Genomic DNA, 17,076 nt, shown 5'->3' with positions numbered 1-17,076 from the left:
ATCAGCTCCTCGGTCTTATATACTTTGTAAACGGTACTCATTGTTGATGTCGCAATTGAGTCTTCCCTTTCTACAACTGAACTGTAGATGCTCACCCCTTTTGATTTTATCTGAATTTGTTGCAAAATAAGTATCACACTCCGTTTTACATATTTACCTCCGATACGTGTATGTACTCGCGTACTCATTTCTTGTGCAGCCCTTGCTTTATTTATCATTTCATCTCATTATTTGTAGAATCTACTTATACTGTTTGGTTGTTAGTTCGAAATGTGGCAGTCTGATCTCATTTTGTTATCTGATAATACAATTATATAGATCTTACTTCAGCACACTGTTAATTTTACATTGATAAATAAAAATGCATTTACATACTGGTGCAGAGTGTTAAATGACTGTTGGATAATTGCGAATCGTTTCGGTGTTTTCTAAAACATATTTGTGGAATCATTCGTGACTAACAACTAGATAAATAGTGTTACGTTTCGAACAGAAATTTTTACAGATTTCCTTTTTGTTCTCCCCCTCTCCTAAATCGTCACTAGCATTCTTGGATTGCCAGTTGTCAATGTTGTTAATTTTCAATTGTCAATGTGAACGGCATGCCCCCCCCCCCCCCCCCCCCCCCCTCTGTCCTCTTCTTGACGGCTCTACCCACATCATCTTGATCCGTTATACTTTGGACTTTCGTTAGAGGTATAAACGGAAATCATGAACATCGATAGATTGTTTTACATTCTGGACCTCCCCTGATTAAACGCAAAAACGATCTTTGATATTTCAAGATAGTCTATCTTTACCAGACATAATTCCGATTGTTAGTATAACAAATTCCTTCCTCGAAATCAGCGTGGTCCCACGGCCCAAAATCACGTATCGTCTTTGGTCTGAGTATCACCGGATGTAAACCCGAAACATGATTCGTGTGGTCCAATAATCCTGATCACTTTGGAACGTTCCTTATCGGCTCCACGAAGATGATCGAAATTCCTTATACATACATTATAATAATTCAAATTTTCTATTAATTCATTAAATACTGTAATATTGTAGGTCACTGTGTTGACTCTGAACATTCGACGAGGGAACACCTCGCTTATTATTTATAATTAGGTGCAATAAATGAGGGGAGTTCACTGGCCCGATCATGAAAACAGTTGTTGTACCGAACGTGTTTCCTCGTTTCCCAGTGACAATTATCTGCTTTCAGTTGTTTCCTATGGTTTTTACGTGCGGCGCGCGCTCGTGTGCTTGTGACGCTACTGTGTGAAGTGTCAGCTGAATGTATGAATGCAAGAATATAAAATGTGGTAGTGCGTTAGTCGAGCAATGCAACTATCGATAACGTAACGCGCGAGTGACGCCGTAAAGCCGGGAACTTTATTAAATATTTGTGGGTTCGGAGATACGCTAATCTCATACGGGCCCTTTCATCAGATCGCTAATATAATAGGATTTATGAAGAAGGCAAATAAAGGTTATGTCAAAGAAAATTAAATTTGATTAAAATGAATCAGATGGTATATTATAAAGTAAAAATGTTAAAATATAATGGAATACATATAATATCGAAAGGTATTAAATATATAAAATATTGAAATAATATGGAAAATATATAAAATATTGAAATATAATAATAATAGGTATAAAATATTAAAATATAATTAAATATAATAATGCGATTAAATATAAGAAAACGCAGATTTAGCTCGCGTACAATTTAATTTTGAGACACACAATTATTGGCCGGAAGTAGACAAATACATGTGATCAAATACAATTTGGAATTAGGAATCTCCAGTTGAAGAAGACTTACAAACAAAATTGACTACGTCAATTTTGACTACTGGAAATTCCTTGGCAATATATTCATGAAACGACCGGAAGAGTAATGGAAACGACTCACCGGATTATGTGGAAAAATTCCGTATAATGATCCAAATTCTGTTGCTGCTATTTTCCAGTTGACTGTTTTCTGGAGGAAGGAGAGTGGAACACACACCCTGAACTGTTGCATCGATACACAATTATAACGCGCGAACTATTACGCAGTCTATTAAACTAAAACTACGAAAATGTATGTATTTATAAAGAAATAAAATTTAACTGAAGAATAAAAATAATGAATAAAAATATTAATCAAAACAAAAGAAAGTAAAATGGATACACGAAGATAGAGTCTTTTGCCCTATTTGCTACTTTCGAACAACTTGGAACAAAACTCGTCTCTGAACCACTTCGCGGACCCGCCGACACGCTGCTCGCGATTGTACTTCGAAGAGTGTCGTAATCTGCACCTCTCGGAGAAGACCAGAGCGGGCCTCGTCCGAAATTGTTTACATTGCGTTGTTGTGCGCCTAACGAATTAGGCGGCGGTGTCGATGCAGAAGGAGGCGGGATTCGCTTATCGGTGGTGCAGCAGGGATATGTGCGTTCCTCTCTCTGTTTTAATCTTTCTCTTTCTAATTCACGTATATTCCTTTGCTCTTCCTGTCATACTAAAGACTTCGTTATTCATTAAAATATAATAAATTTTACAAAATTGCTTTGATCTTAACGTTATAGGAAGGAAACATGTTTTTCAAAACCATTACAGATTACTGAATTTGAACGAATGTTAAATGAAAATTTAAATTCGCAACTTGGGCTAACCGGCGCAATTACAATATTATAGTGTTTAGTGAATTTAGTAGAAAATTCGGATTATTATAATGTATGTACAGTCAACCCTCCTATAACGCGGTGAGTGCGTACCGCGTTATATGGAAACCGCGCTATAAGAAACTCGGATTTAACCGTACAAACCAGGCTAATTCGTAGCGCGTTCTATGGAAACCGTCTACCGCGTTGTATGGAAACCGCGCTATAAGAAACGCAGAATTAGTACAAATCACATTATTCGTACCGCGTTATATGGAGACCAATAAGGACAAGATAAATTATAAATTATTTTTATTGAATTGAAGAGTTTATATAAAGAAATGATACCAAAACTAAACTGAAAAACTGTTTTCCAACAAAAACAAGAAAGACTTTTGTAAAATTTAATCTTTCAACACTCATCCTCGCTGTCAGATAATATGAGTCGCCTAACTCGTCTTCTTTTAATAGGCAAAATGTCTTCCTCACTTGGCGCATCTTCATATTGGTTTTCGATTGTAGCTTTTTTTTCTAACTCCACTAAAACCTCTCTATAGGGAGCTAAGCAATCCAAAATTAGAAGAATGCAAATGTAATTAGTGTAATTTTTCTAATCACAATGAACAATGCATATAAGTAAACTTCAAAAGTTCATAAACACAGTTTATAACACTGAACTGTGATGCTGTTGACGGAAACCGCGCTGTAAGAGTATCGTGTTATAGGAGGGCTGTCGCATTTTCAGCTTCGCGTTATATGGAAACTGCGTTCTGAGAGTACCGCGTTATAGGAGGGCTGTCGCATTTTCAGCTCCGCGTTATATGGAAACCGCGTTCTGAGAGTACCGCGTTATAGGAGGGTTGACTGTATAGGGAATTTTGATCATCCTCGCGGAACCGATAAGGAACGTTCTAGAGTGGTCAGGATTATCGGACCACACGAATGATGTTTCGTGTTTACATCCGGCGATATTCAGTACCAAGAACGACACGTGATTTTGAGCCGTGGGACCACGCTGATTTCGAGGAAGGAATTTGTTACGCTAACAATCGGAATTATGTCTGGAAGAGATAGACTATCTCGAAATTTCATACATTCGGCTGACACTTCACACAGTAGCGTCACAAGCACACGCGCGCGCGCCGCACGTAAAAACCATAGGAAACAACTGAAAGCAGATAATTGTCACTGGGAAACGAGGAAACACGTTCGGTACAACAACTGTTTTCATGATCGGGCCAGTGAACTCCCCTCATTTATTGCACCTAATTATAAATAATAAGCGAGGTGTTCCCTCGTCGAATGTTCAGAGTCAACACAGTGACCTACAATATTACAGTATTTAATGAATTAATAGAAAATTTGAATTATTATAATGTATGTATAAGGAATTTCGATCATCTTCGTGGAGCCGATAAGGAACGTTCCAAAGTGATCAGGATTATTGGACCACACGAATCATGTTTCGGGTTTACATCCGGTGATACTCAGACCAAAGACGATACGTGATTTTGGGCCGTGGGACCACGCTGATTTCGAGGAAGGAATTTGTTATACTAACAATCGGAATTATGTCTGGTAAAGATAGACTATCTTGAAATATCAAAGATCGTTTTTGCGTTTAATCAGGGGAGGTCCGGAATGCAAGACAAGCTATCGATGTTCGTGGTTTCCGTCCGCACCTCCAACCAAGGTCGGGGGTACGACGGATCAAGATGATGGGAGCTGGCCCATCAAAAAGATGATAGAAAGGGGGGGGGGGGGGGGGGGGGACAACAACATGGCTTTCGCCTAGACAATTGCTGGTGAGCGCAGTCTCAAAATGGGGGAGACCATTTCCGAGGAAGCGGAAAGACACCTGTATCCCGCATATACTGGGGATAATTCGATGATGGTAACGTTAACCAATCCGCCTGTTAACACGGAGGACAATTCGATGATGGGGGGGGGGGGGGGGGGGGGGGGGGGAATACAAGGTGAATGTGTAAAAATTTCTGTTCGGAACGTAACACAGTGTAGCAGGTTAATTTAGAAACGAATGGGTAAGTTTCATTTAAATTGTTTTCAAATTTTTCATCATTAATGTAGCTTCCAATTCAAACGTTTATTACTTATTCCACATCAAACATTTTTATTTGTTGTTTAGAATCCTTAGAATTTCCTTTTTTACATTATGACAAGCGACAAGAGATTAGGTTCCGCATTGGCGGCTTCTTTCTTTTTCATTCACTGTTCTTTATTCGGACACGGGCCCTAGATATGCGAGGGACGAGCGGATTATACCTAGTGAATATACAATTGTTTTTTACATGCATATCTGTAATGACTTACAAGAAATATTTTCAATTTATTATATGTCGAATAAGTTACATTAAGTTTGTATTTTTGTAAATTTCAAGTATATCCCTTCTTTTGGTGCTAATAAAAACGCAGCTGGATCAAATTCGTAAGGAATCCTTGTCTTTTCGCAAACGTCCACTTTGAAATTCCGTAGAATTGCGATAAGGGCAACTTTGGTTTGATAAATTGCAAAACGTGCACCTGTAAATAACATGTTATAGTGATAATTGATATTTCAATGTATTGTTCAAATTACAACATAATTACTACCTTTAAAATTTTGTGATATACATAGACATGTGCATATACAAGGTGATTCTCTCGCTGTGCGACAAAAAGGAAGTGCCTTCGAGAATCTTAGGTCCGTTTTCCTTTCACGTGTACATATCCGTGCAGCCGTAGACCGTATGTTGCCCTCAATAGCCGAAATGACTATGTGGGTGTATATATTTGAAAAGAAAATAAGCCTAAGGCGTTAGGCTGCACTTCTTATGTGTCGCATAGTGACAGAATAACCCTGTAGACTTCGGAATAAATGACCCATAAGACGGAGTAACGGTAGCACAAGAGTGAGAAGGCAATATAAAGTGCCCAGGTAGGTTGCCCGTACGGGTACCAGAGTGTACACTGAGTTGCATTGAACTTGTCGCAATGAAGTTGGCTACAAATTCACTAACACATTCACGCCGCGTCGGTGAGTCGATCTCGCCCATCGTCTCACCAACGCAGCGTAGATGCGTTAGTGAAGTTGGCCACGCATTCACTCACCGACGCGGCGTGAATGCGTTAGTGAATTTGTAGCCAACTTCACTGCGACAAGTTCAATGCAACTCACGATCAGTGTACTCGGACTTGTTACGGGCATCGCTGTCTCTACTACTACGATTACCGATTGGTGATATTGGACATCATCGCGACAATAGGCCTACGAGCATGTGTTATGAAGAGCAGATAACATCACGTGATACCTTCAGATTTAGTTTATACGAAAATCCTGCGCGTTCCTTGTCCTATACGCGGTATTTTGATGTTGGTACATGAGAGTTATAAATGGATTAAGAAGTGAAAGGCATTCAGCTGCGTGACCTCGAGAAATTTTGGAAGTGCAAAGTATTCTACCACTTCCAATGACTCGCTCGAGCCGAAGACGTACTGTCCAACGACCACTAAAAGTTCCATTGGTCGCGCCCCATCTCAGCTCACAAATACTTTCGGTCGTGATCACATCTACCAACTAGACTCGTAAAACCTGCGGGTCAGTCGATGTGTGCGTAGTATCCCCTCTTGAGACTTCTTGTCAGTGGTGGACAGTACCTCGCACTCGTAGCAGTGCACGCGTGCAAATAGAGGTGTTGGCGACTTGATTGATTGATTGGAAGGTTTTCTTGGGACTTACTTTTCGCTCTTCTCTTGATTTTTTCCCGAAAAAATCAGATAAAGGTACGATGATAGACCTTGACCTCCACAGTAACCACCTTGAATATTATTCGGTGCACGCTTTTGGAATCCGAGATATGAGGTTCGAAAGTTGGGTTTTGGACTTATCGTTAGTCAAAATTCGATTTCATGGGAAATCTAAACTCATCCGATCGTGATCAAACTTGGTACTCTTCGGAGGAGATCACTGTGAACTTTTGAATCAAGAGAAGAGCGTTTTTTTCCTATCGGAAATGTAACTGATCCTTCTTGCCCGAGATGGCGTTGCAGGGAGGACGTTGGCGGGCACTCGTGTCTACTACTTGTTGAGCGTCCCTGCATACTGTTTTCTCACTCTTGGCTATTATCTCTTCCTCTTACCGGAATATGCAGTTTATAACATCACTATGGATACATCACTTTTACTTGGATAACGTACTCTTTGTTCTGAAACCTATTACCCATTTCATACAGCATAATGTAACTTAATTATCAACACTTTTAGAGAAGAGTTAATAGAACTGGATAAATAACTAAAAGTTATGTATTGAGTTTATTAAAAATAAAATTGTTCCTTAAAAACATATTTTCATGACGATTAAAGTGTTGAACGAAGTTATACAAACATTTATTTATGATGTTAGCTTGATAACTTCATTCAAGTTACCTTGACTGTTTATCCAATAACTCTTTTATCCAATTATGACAGATATAAAAGGGAACTTTAGTTTTAAACGTTGAAAGCTTGTTGTTTATTTATGTTGAGAATTTTTTTCTAATGGTCGGAAAATTTGCATTCACTGGTGCAAAGGTCAGCATTACCTGAGGAGAACACTTTTTTATTGCACTCTCTCAGTGTCTCATGCGCATTTTTTAGTTTCAGTTAGTCCTCTGTAATCCTTCAAGCTGAGAACAGCATTTCGTTTTGTTCAACTTATACAGTAAAAGCTGGATATATGCAACATCGCTATCCCCTCCACTTGGGGGGATCCCCCTAAGCCGAACAGAGCCGCTCGGCGAGGAAACTGTGTAATATGATCCGACCGTAATATCGGTGTGACTAATCCTAATTGAACGATAAAACATTTTTATTTTTAACTTTTTCTTAATGAAACTTTTACTAACGCATTTGTGAGATTTTTCTGATTAAAATGGTACCAAACACGATATGATTTGAATTATATTTATTTATTAAAATAATAATAAAACTGTACATATATATAAGGCAGGCCGTACACCAAAGATACATCAAACACGCAACATGCAACATGCAACACGTCGCATGTTGTGTACGAACATAGAATAGGTATCGCGGCACGGTACAAACGATTTGTACGGACACAGAATCGATACCAAGACTGGATATATGCAACGTTTAAATGCCCAGAATCGACACCCCGGCTGAATATATGCAACATTAAATGCCCAGAATCGACACTTCGGCTGGATATATGCAACGTTTAAATGCCCAGAATCGACACCTCCACTGGATATATGCAACGTTTGAAACTCGAGCCGACACCGCAACCGGTTTTCATTTCCAATCGTCCTTTGTTTTTCGTCAACTTTTAACATCAATTTTAGCAAGTAATTATAATTCAAAGTATATCGTGTTTGGCACCACTTTAATCACAAAAATCTCACCAATGCGCTAGTACAAGTTTCATTAAAAAAAAGTCAAAAATAAAAAAGTTTTTTGATTCAATTAGTATTAGTCACACCGATACGTTTCGGCTCTTTCCTTTGATCATCGGACCTCTCTCTTTCTGCCACTGTCTGTCCTTTTCTACGGTCACGTTTGGCTTCTCGTCGCGTGTAACCCGAGATTCGACACCTCGACTGGATATATGCAACGCCTGGGTCCCAATGTTTGTTGCATATATCCAGCTTTTACTGTACATTAATAAATATATACTCTGTTGTATTTATTGAGCAAATAAATATTCAACAATTTATTTTCTATGTATTTTTTATAAAAATGACGATATGCTTATATTGAAAATTAGCTTTTTATCAAAAGAAGTAACAATGTAATTAATTATTTAAAAATGTTTAATATGTTGTAAATTATAACTATTTATATCTTCTGATAGTCCATCGAAAGTCCCGGAAGGGTCAAATATCTCAAAAATAAAAAATAAAAAAGTTCATTTACTTTTTTCTTTAAAGTGGAGTCAAAAAAAGGTTCTACGATTCTATAGTTTCTAAAAGTACCTAACAACAATTTTTTTCAACTTACCAACGCAATTTCTTGGTCCATCGCCGAATGGTAAATAGTGCATAGAGTGTCGAGTTGCGACAGCGTCCTCATTGAACCTTTCCGGATCGAAAGAATCAGGGTTTGGATAAATATCAGAATTTCGATGCAAGGCAAACACTGGGATCCAGATTTTTATACCCTTTGGTATTGAAACCTTAATGCCATCAAAAGTGTAGTTTGATATTGCATTCCGAATTAGTAATGATACAGCTGGGTACATTCTTAACGTTTCTACACGGATAAATTATATAACTTTTAATATTTGATGAGGTTTAATTAAGCAATAATATCAGGAATGCTTAGGAAGTAGTAATCCGGGCACGGCCGCCCGCATAGGTAAGTCCGTACTTGCACGCATGCACTGTTATGCCGGCAGTACACGCTCGCCGAGGCGATTCGAACGCGAGATCTCCCGAGGCGAGACGTCCCGAGACCCGAGATCCGAGAGCATCGTATACACTCTCGCGAGGTAACCTCGTGTCGGCTTCGCTTCCTTTGACTCGTCCTGAAAGCTCGCGTCTAGGCCGAGCGCTCCGAGCACGAGGCGAGGCGAGACCATCAAGTACATTCTCGTGCTCGCCTGGTCTCGGGTCACCTCGGCGAGCGTGTACTGCCGGCATTACGGGCTCCAGGTGCTTCCGCTCGCGACGAGACGGCACGCGCGATCATTCTAGCGCCTAAAATCTAGGGCAAGGGGATGCCTTCAAATGCTCCGCTCAGCTCAACTGATTTTCAGCACTGTCCTACGATTACACGATGTCTCGCAAGACGGCACCGCGATAAGATGGGTAGTACGCACACGCCGACTGCGCCCCTAGAGTTACACGAGCCTAATTAGTAGGTACGACCGCTTCGACAAATTGCAAAATTGTGTGAGTCATATTTCCCGCAGTTGGATTAGAGAAGGGTGGGTTCTACGCAATTAAGCAATTAAACCAGCATATCATCCAAGTGCCATCTCATCACGAGCGCAGAGTACGTTTTCGTCTTAGGCGTCAATGGTTTGGGAGTGGAGGGACTGCTTCAGCGTTACATATGCATACTGCCAATCGCCTCTACCGATCGCCGAGTGGAAACAACGATGCCCGTAATAAAGCCGTTTGGCATTCAAGCGTCCGCGTATTTAACTCGTTTGATCGTCCCTGATTAATGTTGTAAAACTTTCATACCTACCTTTGAATACTTTATCTAAATATTCCATTTCTTTTACAGTCTCGTATTTCAACTCTCCTTTGTCTTTAGAGCAGTACTCCATTATTTCTTCTCGTAGTTTATTTTGTATCTCTTGATTTACGGCTAATTCATAAAGAGTATTGCTAATCGTCGTCGATGAGGTTTCGAAACCCGCCGAGAAGAACACAAAAGCTTGTGCAGTCAGTAAAGAGTCAGTTAATTCTACAAAACGTTATTGATAATAGATTGTTGCGTGATCGTAGCGAGGAAGAAAGCGCTCAGGCCTGGCTCAACTGGGATATGGTTGGCGAGTCGTCAGTTAGCCATAACTGATTGATGTTAATTAATCAACGAAATTGAATTTCATATAATTAATAGTCAAAATTTTTATGTTGTTACATAATTACCGATATTGTTCAGTTTCTCTGGATGGGCCTTAAGTTCCATAAGCATGTTGATGAAATCTGGTCTAACGATATCATTCTCTTGCCTGTATTTTATGGTGTCCGTAACAACTTTCGTGAAGAATGAGGCGAGTCTTCTGTCGGGTATTATATAACCAAGCAAATCGTACAGCTTAGGGAAGAATTGTCGCATTTTGAATCGAAAGACGTTTTCGAAAGTTGCATCGAAGACGTCTCTACCCTTTTGATGGAATTCGCTTCTCCCGTCTGCTAGTGCATTCATTTCAATTCCAAATGCACAACTACCAATCACGTCAATCGTGAATCTTGCTGTTAATTCTCGACATTCTAGAGGCTCTCCTTTTTCAACCTCTTTCGCCAAATATTTTTCCAAATGTTGCGAACATTCGATTATGAGATAAAACATTTCCTTCAGTTTCCCAGGTGTAAATATGGGGGAAAGCCTCGCTCTCAATGGTCGCCATCTTTCTGCTTCTAAGTTGAAGAGATGTGGTGAGAGTGGCTCTGTCTGTAAATATTCAATGAAAAAAATTCCATTATGTTAAAGTTATACTGGTACACTTAACCCTTCTACAGCTCTTAATGACAAAGTATTTGAAACAAAAAGTAAAATTAGTTTTAGAAATTATTTTCTTGAATATATTAGGGTGGATAATTTGAAATAATGATGTGTTTTTATGTGTGTTGATACGCTATTTAAAATATTCATTTGCAGCTGAAAATTTGTTTTGTATTTTTTTGTATGAAAGGGATAAATGTAAATTTAGAAATACAATAAGCTCTTGCTATATTGCCGCCAATGGGCCTGCAGGAGCAGCAAATTCATCCACTCTCGAGCTCTCATTTCAAGGGGGGAGGACTGATAAAAATGTATCGTTTTCATAGACTATGATGGTGGAAGGATAGCACTAGTATGCGTTAAAATCCATATCAAATTGTTCACGTGGCAATATAACTAGAGCATACATAATTAACTATTAATGTCAATGCCAATTACTTAATATATTTCTGATTAACATTTTCAATAATAATTTAATTTAGTTATCATTGCTACTTCAATACTAATCTTTTAACTTAGAGGTATCACTATCAATTAACCCTTTAACGGTCGGTGGGACACATGCGACCCACCTAATTGAAAAATCATAACTTGCATAAAAATGAAGATATCGAGGTTCTTGAGGGCTCATTTTGAAAATGAAGGATACATCTGATAATAAAAAATTTGGCAAATGCAAGGGTTGTACCCCTTCCGTTTTACACCCTGCCAAAAGGTACGAAAATTGCACAAAAATAGGAAATAAGCATAACTTTCAGAAAATTTTTTTTTTAAAGTTGAGATTTCACATGTATGTTTGAAAACCACATAAAAAATTATAGCAAAAACGTCCGGATCAAAAACTACCCCTAACAGTAATGAAACGTCGATGCGCTATCCAGAATGAACGACGTGGACGTGATAGGGTTCTCATCCCATAGAGGTGATCTTTGAACGTTAGTCCCCTTGCCTCTCAGGAATCGGGGTGCTTTTGAACGTCAATTGTTTCAGTGTCAAATTTATGGATTGTGGGTGAATTTTTCTCAACTGAAGGATAATTCATAAGGATTGTATTGATCCAAAAGTTCCTCAGAATATATTCACGTGTCCCACGAAACGTTTTTCAAAACACTTATACTTCGATTCAGATCAGGATACAATACAAAAAATGTGATTATAACATTTTATACATTGGAGGTGGGTTGTTCTCAATTGAGGGGTAATTTATAAGGGTTAATTGATCCGTAAGTTCTTCAGAATCCCACTACGTGATCTGGAATGATTATGTCTCCATTACGAGCAAAATTAAACGATGGGAAATGAAATTCAAATGTTTTCAAACAATTGCGGTGGTTTTATCATTTGGGGGAAGTTTCTGGGGGTATAAAAATCTGGAACAGCTTTTTTTCTCATATTGGATACTCATGAATTCAGATTTTCCATGTACGGACTTTTTCAACCCCCCAGAAAAAATTCGGCCGTTAAAGGGTTAAAAGAGACTTTAAAACACTATCATATTTTAATAATTAAAACTAATTTAATAATTATTTTTAATATTGTTTGTTTAAAATATACCTGTTTCTGTCTTACGACATTTCAGAGTAATTATATGGGCAAAAATAGGTGATTTTGTATAAAAACAAAAATTACAAGATCAAGACTTTTACACGAGATAATTTGCAATTAATAGATAATTGTCCGTTAAAATTACGTAAAGGTATTGAACTTAGCTTATGCAAGTATACAGAAAAATAGTAGAAAAGTAATAATAAAATCAATTATGCAGGTAGCTCTAATAATTTGATTACTCGCTGTACTTTAGTATTATAATAATGGATTCATCATTATTAATTACAATTTATACATACCTTCTCATAAACAAGAGCTCCTCGATCTGCAAATTTGGAGAAATCTCTAATGAGAACGTGTTTGATAAGCTCTGGATCATTCAATATAAGACTTGGTTTCTTCACTAAATAAAATCCGATCATTGGTTCATTTTTATATTGATCGTACGTGGTATGTATATAATGACGTAATGATATGTTAGTAAATATTAAATGCATAGTGTTTCCAAAGAATGGTATCGGCGTTGGTCCAACTACGCCACGTTTCTTCCAAAAATCAAAGTTTGATATAGCATAATAGTAGAATGCGATAAGTATCACTGCGATAGAGAGTAGAATTTCAAAGTAGCTCGCCATTTTGATTTTATCCACTGAATTTTGCAGTTTCTGAAGATTTATGACAAGAGTTCATGATCTAAATATTTTAAAATTTGTAATACGCAGTTTTGTAGATTTTTAATCCATTTCCTATTGCAAAAAGAAATCCTATTGTTTGAAATAGTTCAAATTATTAAAGTATTAAAATCTGTATCTTTTCTATGTTTCTTCTCCAATATTATTTCTTTCTGGATTTTTCTATACGATTAAATGTTATCTAATTTTATTTGCAATACATTTCACTGGCATTGAAAAGTGTGTCCACTTCACCAATTTTTATGATTTTTAGATATGTTATAGGGATCAACATTTTGAATAACTTTTTTACATATAATTCCCGCTCGTTCTTATTTAATTTATGAGATATTCACTAACGTAAAACCTATCGTTACTTTTCCATTAAATTTTGCCTATACGTGTGTGCTCCTGGCAGCGTATGCATTGGTATGCAATTGTCGCTTATCTAATGTTTCTACAAACAGCATAAAAGCCGAGAACCAGTTTATATAGCAATTGAATTTCAAAATCAAGTACAATTAATTTTAATGATTTTGCAGCATGCAGACTTTTGTACTGGATGAGGACACGATGATAATATAAAGCATTCAGGGACTATCAAATCTTAGAGGGCCCCATTGGTTGATAAACTTGGTTCAAAAATTAAAATTTATTTTAAGTAAAATTAAATAACACTGAATCGCAAAGAAAAATGGCAACGGTAAAACAAATTTGTTACATATTTTTTGACATACTAATGAAAGGTTTAGAAGGGGGTACCCTAGAAAGTGGAATCGATAGCTGCAGCCCCCCCTCCTCGAGCTCCCCTTCACCTGGCGTTGTAGTGGATAATTTCTAATTAACTATTGCCCATTACAATTATGAAACATAATTAAACTTAACTAATGTAAGTATGTATAAAAAATATAATAGAAACGTAATAATTCAAATAAAAGAGGTTTAATAAATAATTTTTAATAAGATTTCTAATAAGTAATTTGATTATTCACTGTAAATGTTTAAATAATTTTAAAAAATGTGAAGTAAAGTACAAAGTAAATTTTTTTAAAATTGTATTTACCCAATATGCTACTCAATGTATATTACACTGACTTTCTATTACACATTACATACACTTTCACCACTTATTAAATTCAATTAAAAAAATAGAAGCTATTTTATAAATCCACGGATATTTTTAAAAATTGTTAATGGATATTTAATATGTTTAATTACACTTATTATTAATTCTATGCTATCTAAAGACAGTAATCTGTACTGATTGAAGAAGGCCCGCTGTAAAATACTGTTTCAACAAAACTAAGAGTACACTATCAGCTCTTTGGTCTTATATACTTTGTAAACGGTACTCGCTGATGACGTCGCAACTGAGTTGTCCTTTTCTATAACTGAACTGTGGTTGCTCACCCCTTTTGATTTTATCTGAATTTGTTGTAAAATGAGTATCAAACTCTGTTTTTCATATTTACCTCCAATACATGTATGTACTCGCGTACTCATTTCTTCTGCAGCCCTTGCTTTATTTATCATTTCATTTCATTATTTGCAGAATCTATTTATACTGTCTGATTGTTAGTTCGAAATGTCGCAATTTGATCTCATTTTGTTATCTGATAATACAATTATATAGATCTTACTTCAGCACACTGTTAATTTCACATTGATAAATAAAAGTGCTTTTACATACTGGTTCAGAGTGTTAAATGATTGTTGGATAATTGCGAATCGTTTCGGTATTTTCTAAAACATATTTGTGGAATTATTCGTGACTATCGAGTAGATAAATAGTCATATCTCCGGTTGACATGATCGTGATACAACTCAAAAAATACAAACGTCAGAGAAGAGATTGTTTAAAATTTACGTTCTTGAGAATATTATAAGCAGGCCTTATTAATTATTATTATAAAATATTGATGGAATTATGAATATGCCATTTTATATGATGAAAATAGGAATATAATGTAGATCTTGTATAGAATTAAAGCAAAATTGAAATTCTTTGAATTGTGCCATTATCATTGTTGAATAGCGATATGGTTATCCAGATATAACCACAGCTTCAATGATAAATAAATCTAGAAGAAATTCAAATCTATTTTTATATGAAATGAAGCTATAAGCAAAGTTTCATCCAAATCAGATTTAACAAGTTCTCGGAAGTACAAAATAGTTATAACGGATTTTTTAAAATAGAATTTATATGGGGCACCCAATAGATGCGGAAACCGATATCGTTATCGTGTTAACGGCTGGTTAACATTTGACGACGACGGCTACTAAAGCGGAGACGATTATATTAGTTATGTCTGTGTAAATAGAATTTTATGTATTATGCTGAAAATTTTTAATTATTATCTCGGAACCTAAGGCTAATGAGGATATCGCTTTATATTTGGGTCTTTTTATGCTCTCTCCTCTGTTTCTTCAAATTTCGTGTCTATCAACCATCAGAGACATTCAGATCTAAAGCCGAAACCTTGAAAGCTCTTTAATTTCACATATTTCCCTTTATCATATTTATTTCATTATGTTCTATTGTATTTTAACAATACAATTTAATCGCTGCTTTTATCGCTGCTTTTTATTTTTAAATACATGTAGAGATGAAATATACAATAAATTCGACAGGTGGGACAAATTTTAGGAGACGATTCTGGGGGTTAAAATAAGACGAAAATCAAGAATGACAAAATAACGTTCGCAGCATTATTGCATAATTATTACCAAAGATTCGCGTCGAAAGCGCCTAAAACCGGCAATCCGCACAGCATCCACGATTGAACGTCGTGTCAGTAGGGGTGTGTACAGTCATAGCCAACAGTGATTGAATATTAGAAAAACAAGTATTACTCTGCTCTTCTGTGCTGCAATATTGTAATATGACATGCCGCTGACTATAATAACTGATATATATAATAATTATTATAGTCGACAAGCTCATATTAGTTTTAATAAGTACGGTGTGCGTTATAACACTTCTTCCAAGATTAAAAAAAAGGATTTAATATTCAGCATTTAATAGTCAGCATTTTATATCTAATTGGAACAAAAAGGAACATTATATCACGTGGTAAGCTCTGAAATTACATTACATTACATTACATTGAAGGTTTACGTGGGCACGTCTGCCCAAGATGGTGGTTTCAGGGGGGCTCCCCTCCTACATACAGGGTGTTCGACAACAGGTGGGCAAAATTTTAAGGGGCGATTCTAGGAATCAAAATAAGACGAAAATCAAGAATAATGAAATAGCGTTTGCAGCTTTGTTTTCCAGTAATTAACGTTTAAAAATTCGAATAAAAAACGCCTGAAACCTGCAATCCGCTCAGCACCGACGACTGAACGTCAGATCAGCAGGGGAAGGTACAGTCATAATCAAGAATCGTTGAATAGTAGAAACTTACCTCGTGCTATTCTGTTTCTCGGTACTGCGGCATTCGGCTTCGATTCTTGGTTATGACTGTACAGACCCCTGCTGACCTGACGTTCAGTCGTCGGTGCTGGGCGGGTTGCCAGTTTTAGGCGCCCGATTCTTCACCCCCCCCCAAAATAGGACAGTTTATATATATTTCGAAAGGTCTCGACGAGTGCTGTCAAACGAGCCTAGTCTCAGGTTGCGCAAATGGAAAAAATTAATTTAACTTAACCTAACCTAATTAAATCGAGAAAGGGAATGGGATTGAACTTAGGAAAAAAATTTGTTTTTTTGTGCTCCTTGGGGTTCATACTCCCGGTCTCGCTGTCGAAAAGCGAGTGCCTTAACCTATATGCCATTCAACCGCTATTATAAATAGGAATTTTAAACTTCTTTTTAAGTAAAAAATACAAAAATTCAACCGGTTATAACTATTTCATTATTCGTTTGCGCAACCTGGGACTAGGCTCATTTGATAGGACCCGTCGAGATCTGTCAGGGGATGTATCCTAATTTTGCTTCTACGGGCGGTGAAACATGGAACTGCAGCCAAAAACTATCTTCAGGCACTCGATTTGTAGGAATATTCTTCCCTAGATTATGTTATATTACAAAAAATGTAT

General features: G+C 36.9%; 1 protein-coding gene across 2 annotated transcripts; it reads right to left on the bottom strand.

Annotated features, from left to right (window-relative positions):
• Positions 1-4,740: 4,740 nt before the first annotated feature.
• LOC117603536 (cytochrome P450 6a2-like) lies at positions 4,741-14,337 on the bottom strand. Of its 2 annotated transcripts, XM_076688195.1 has the most exons (7): positions 14,096-14,337; positions 12,661-13,107; positions 10,237-10,762; positions 9,830-10,051; positions 8,636-8,887; positions 5,011-5,181; positions 4,742-4,923 (listed from the first exon to the last, which is right to left on the bottom strand). In XM_076688195.1, the coding sequence occupies exons 2-6, from the start codon at positions 12,994-12,996 to the stop codon at positions 5,012-5,014; spliced, it is 1,506 nt and encodes a 501-aa protein (XP_076544310.1). In that variant the 5' UTR covers positions 12,997-13,107; positions 14,096-14,337; the 3' UTR covers positions 4,742-4,923; position 5,011. The 2 variants fall into 2 exon arrangements, with proteins under 2 accessions (XP_034178691.2, XP_076544310.1); XM_034322800.2 differs by having other exon boundaries at positions 4,741-5,181.
• Positions 14,338-17,076: the final 2,739 nt, after the last annotated feature.

This window comes from Osmia lignaria, chromosome 4 (assembly GCF_051020975.1).
Source record: "Osmia lignaria lignaria isolate PbOS001 chromosome 4, iyOsmLign1, whole genome shotgun sequence".
Lineage (NCBI taxonomy): Eukaryota > Metazoa > Arthropoda > Insecta > Hymenoptera > Megachilidae > Osmia > Osmia lignaria.
This window is presented reverse-complemented; position numbering and strand designations above follow the sequence as displayed.

Excerpts from the sequence above, each read along its gene's own strand:
- LOC117603536 (XM_034322800.2), bottom strand. The coding sequence starts at position 12,996 with ATGGCGAGCTACTTTGAAATTCTACTCTCTATCGCAGTGATACTTATC. Across the intron at positions 10,052-10,236 it reads AGAGAAACTGAACAATATCG|AATTAACTGACTCTTTACTG; the intron begins GTAATTATGTAA and ends AACGTTTTGTAG. Across the intron at positions 8,888-9,829 it reads TTTAGATAAAGTATTCAAAG|AAACGTTAAGAATGTACCCA; the intron begins GTAGGTATGAAA and ends TTATCCGTGTAG.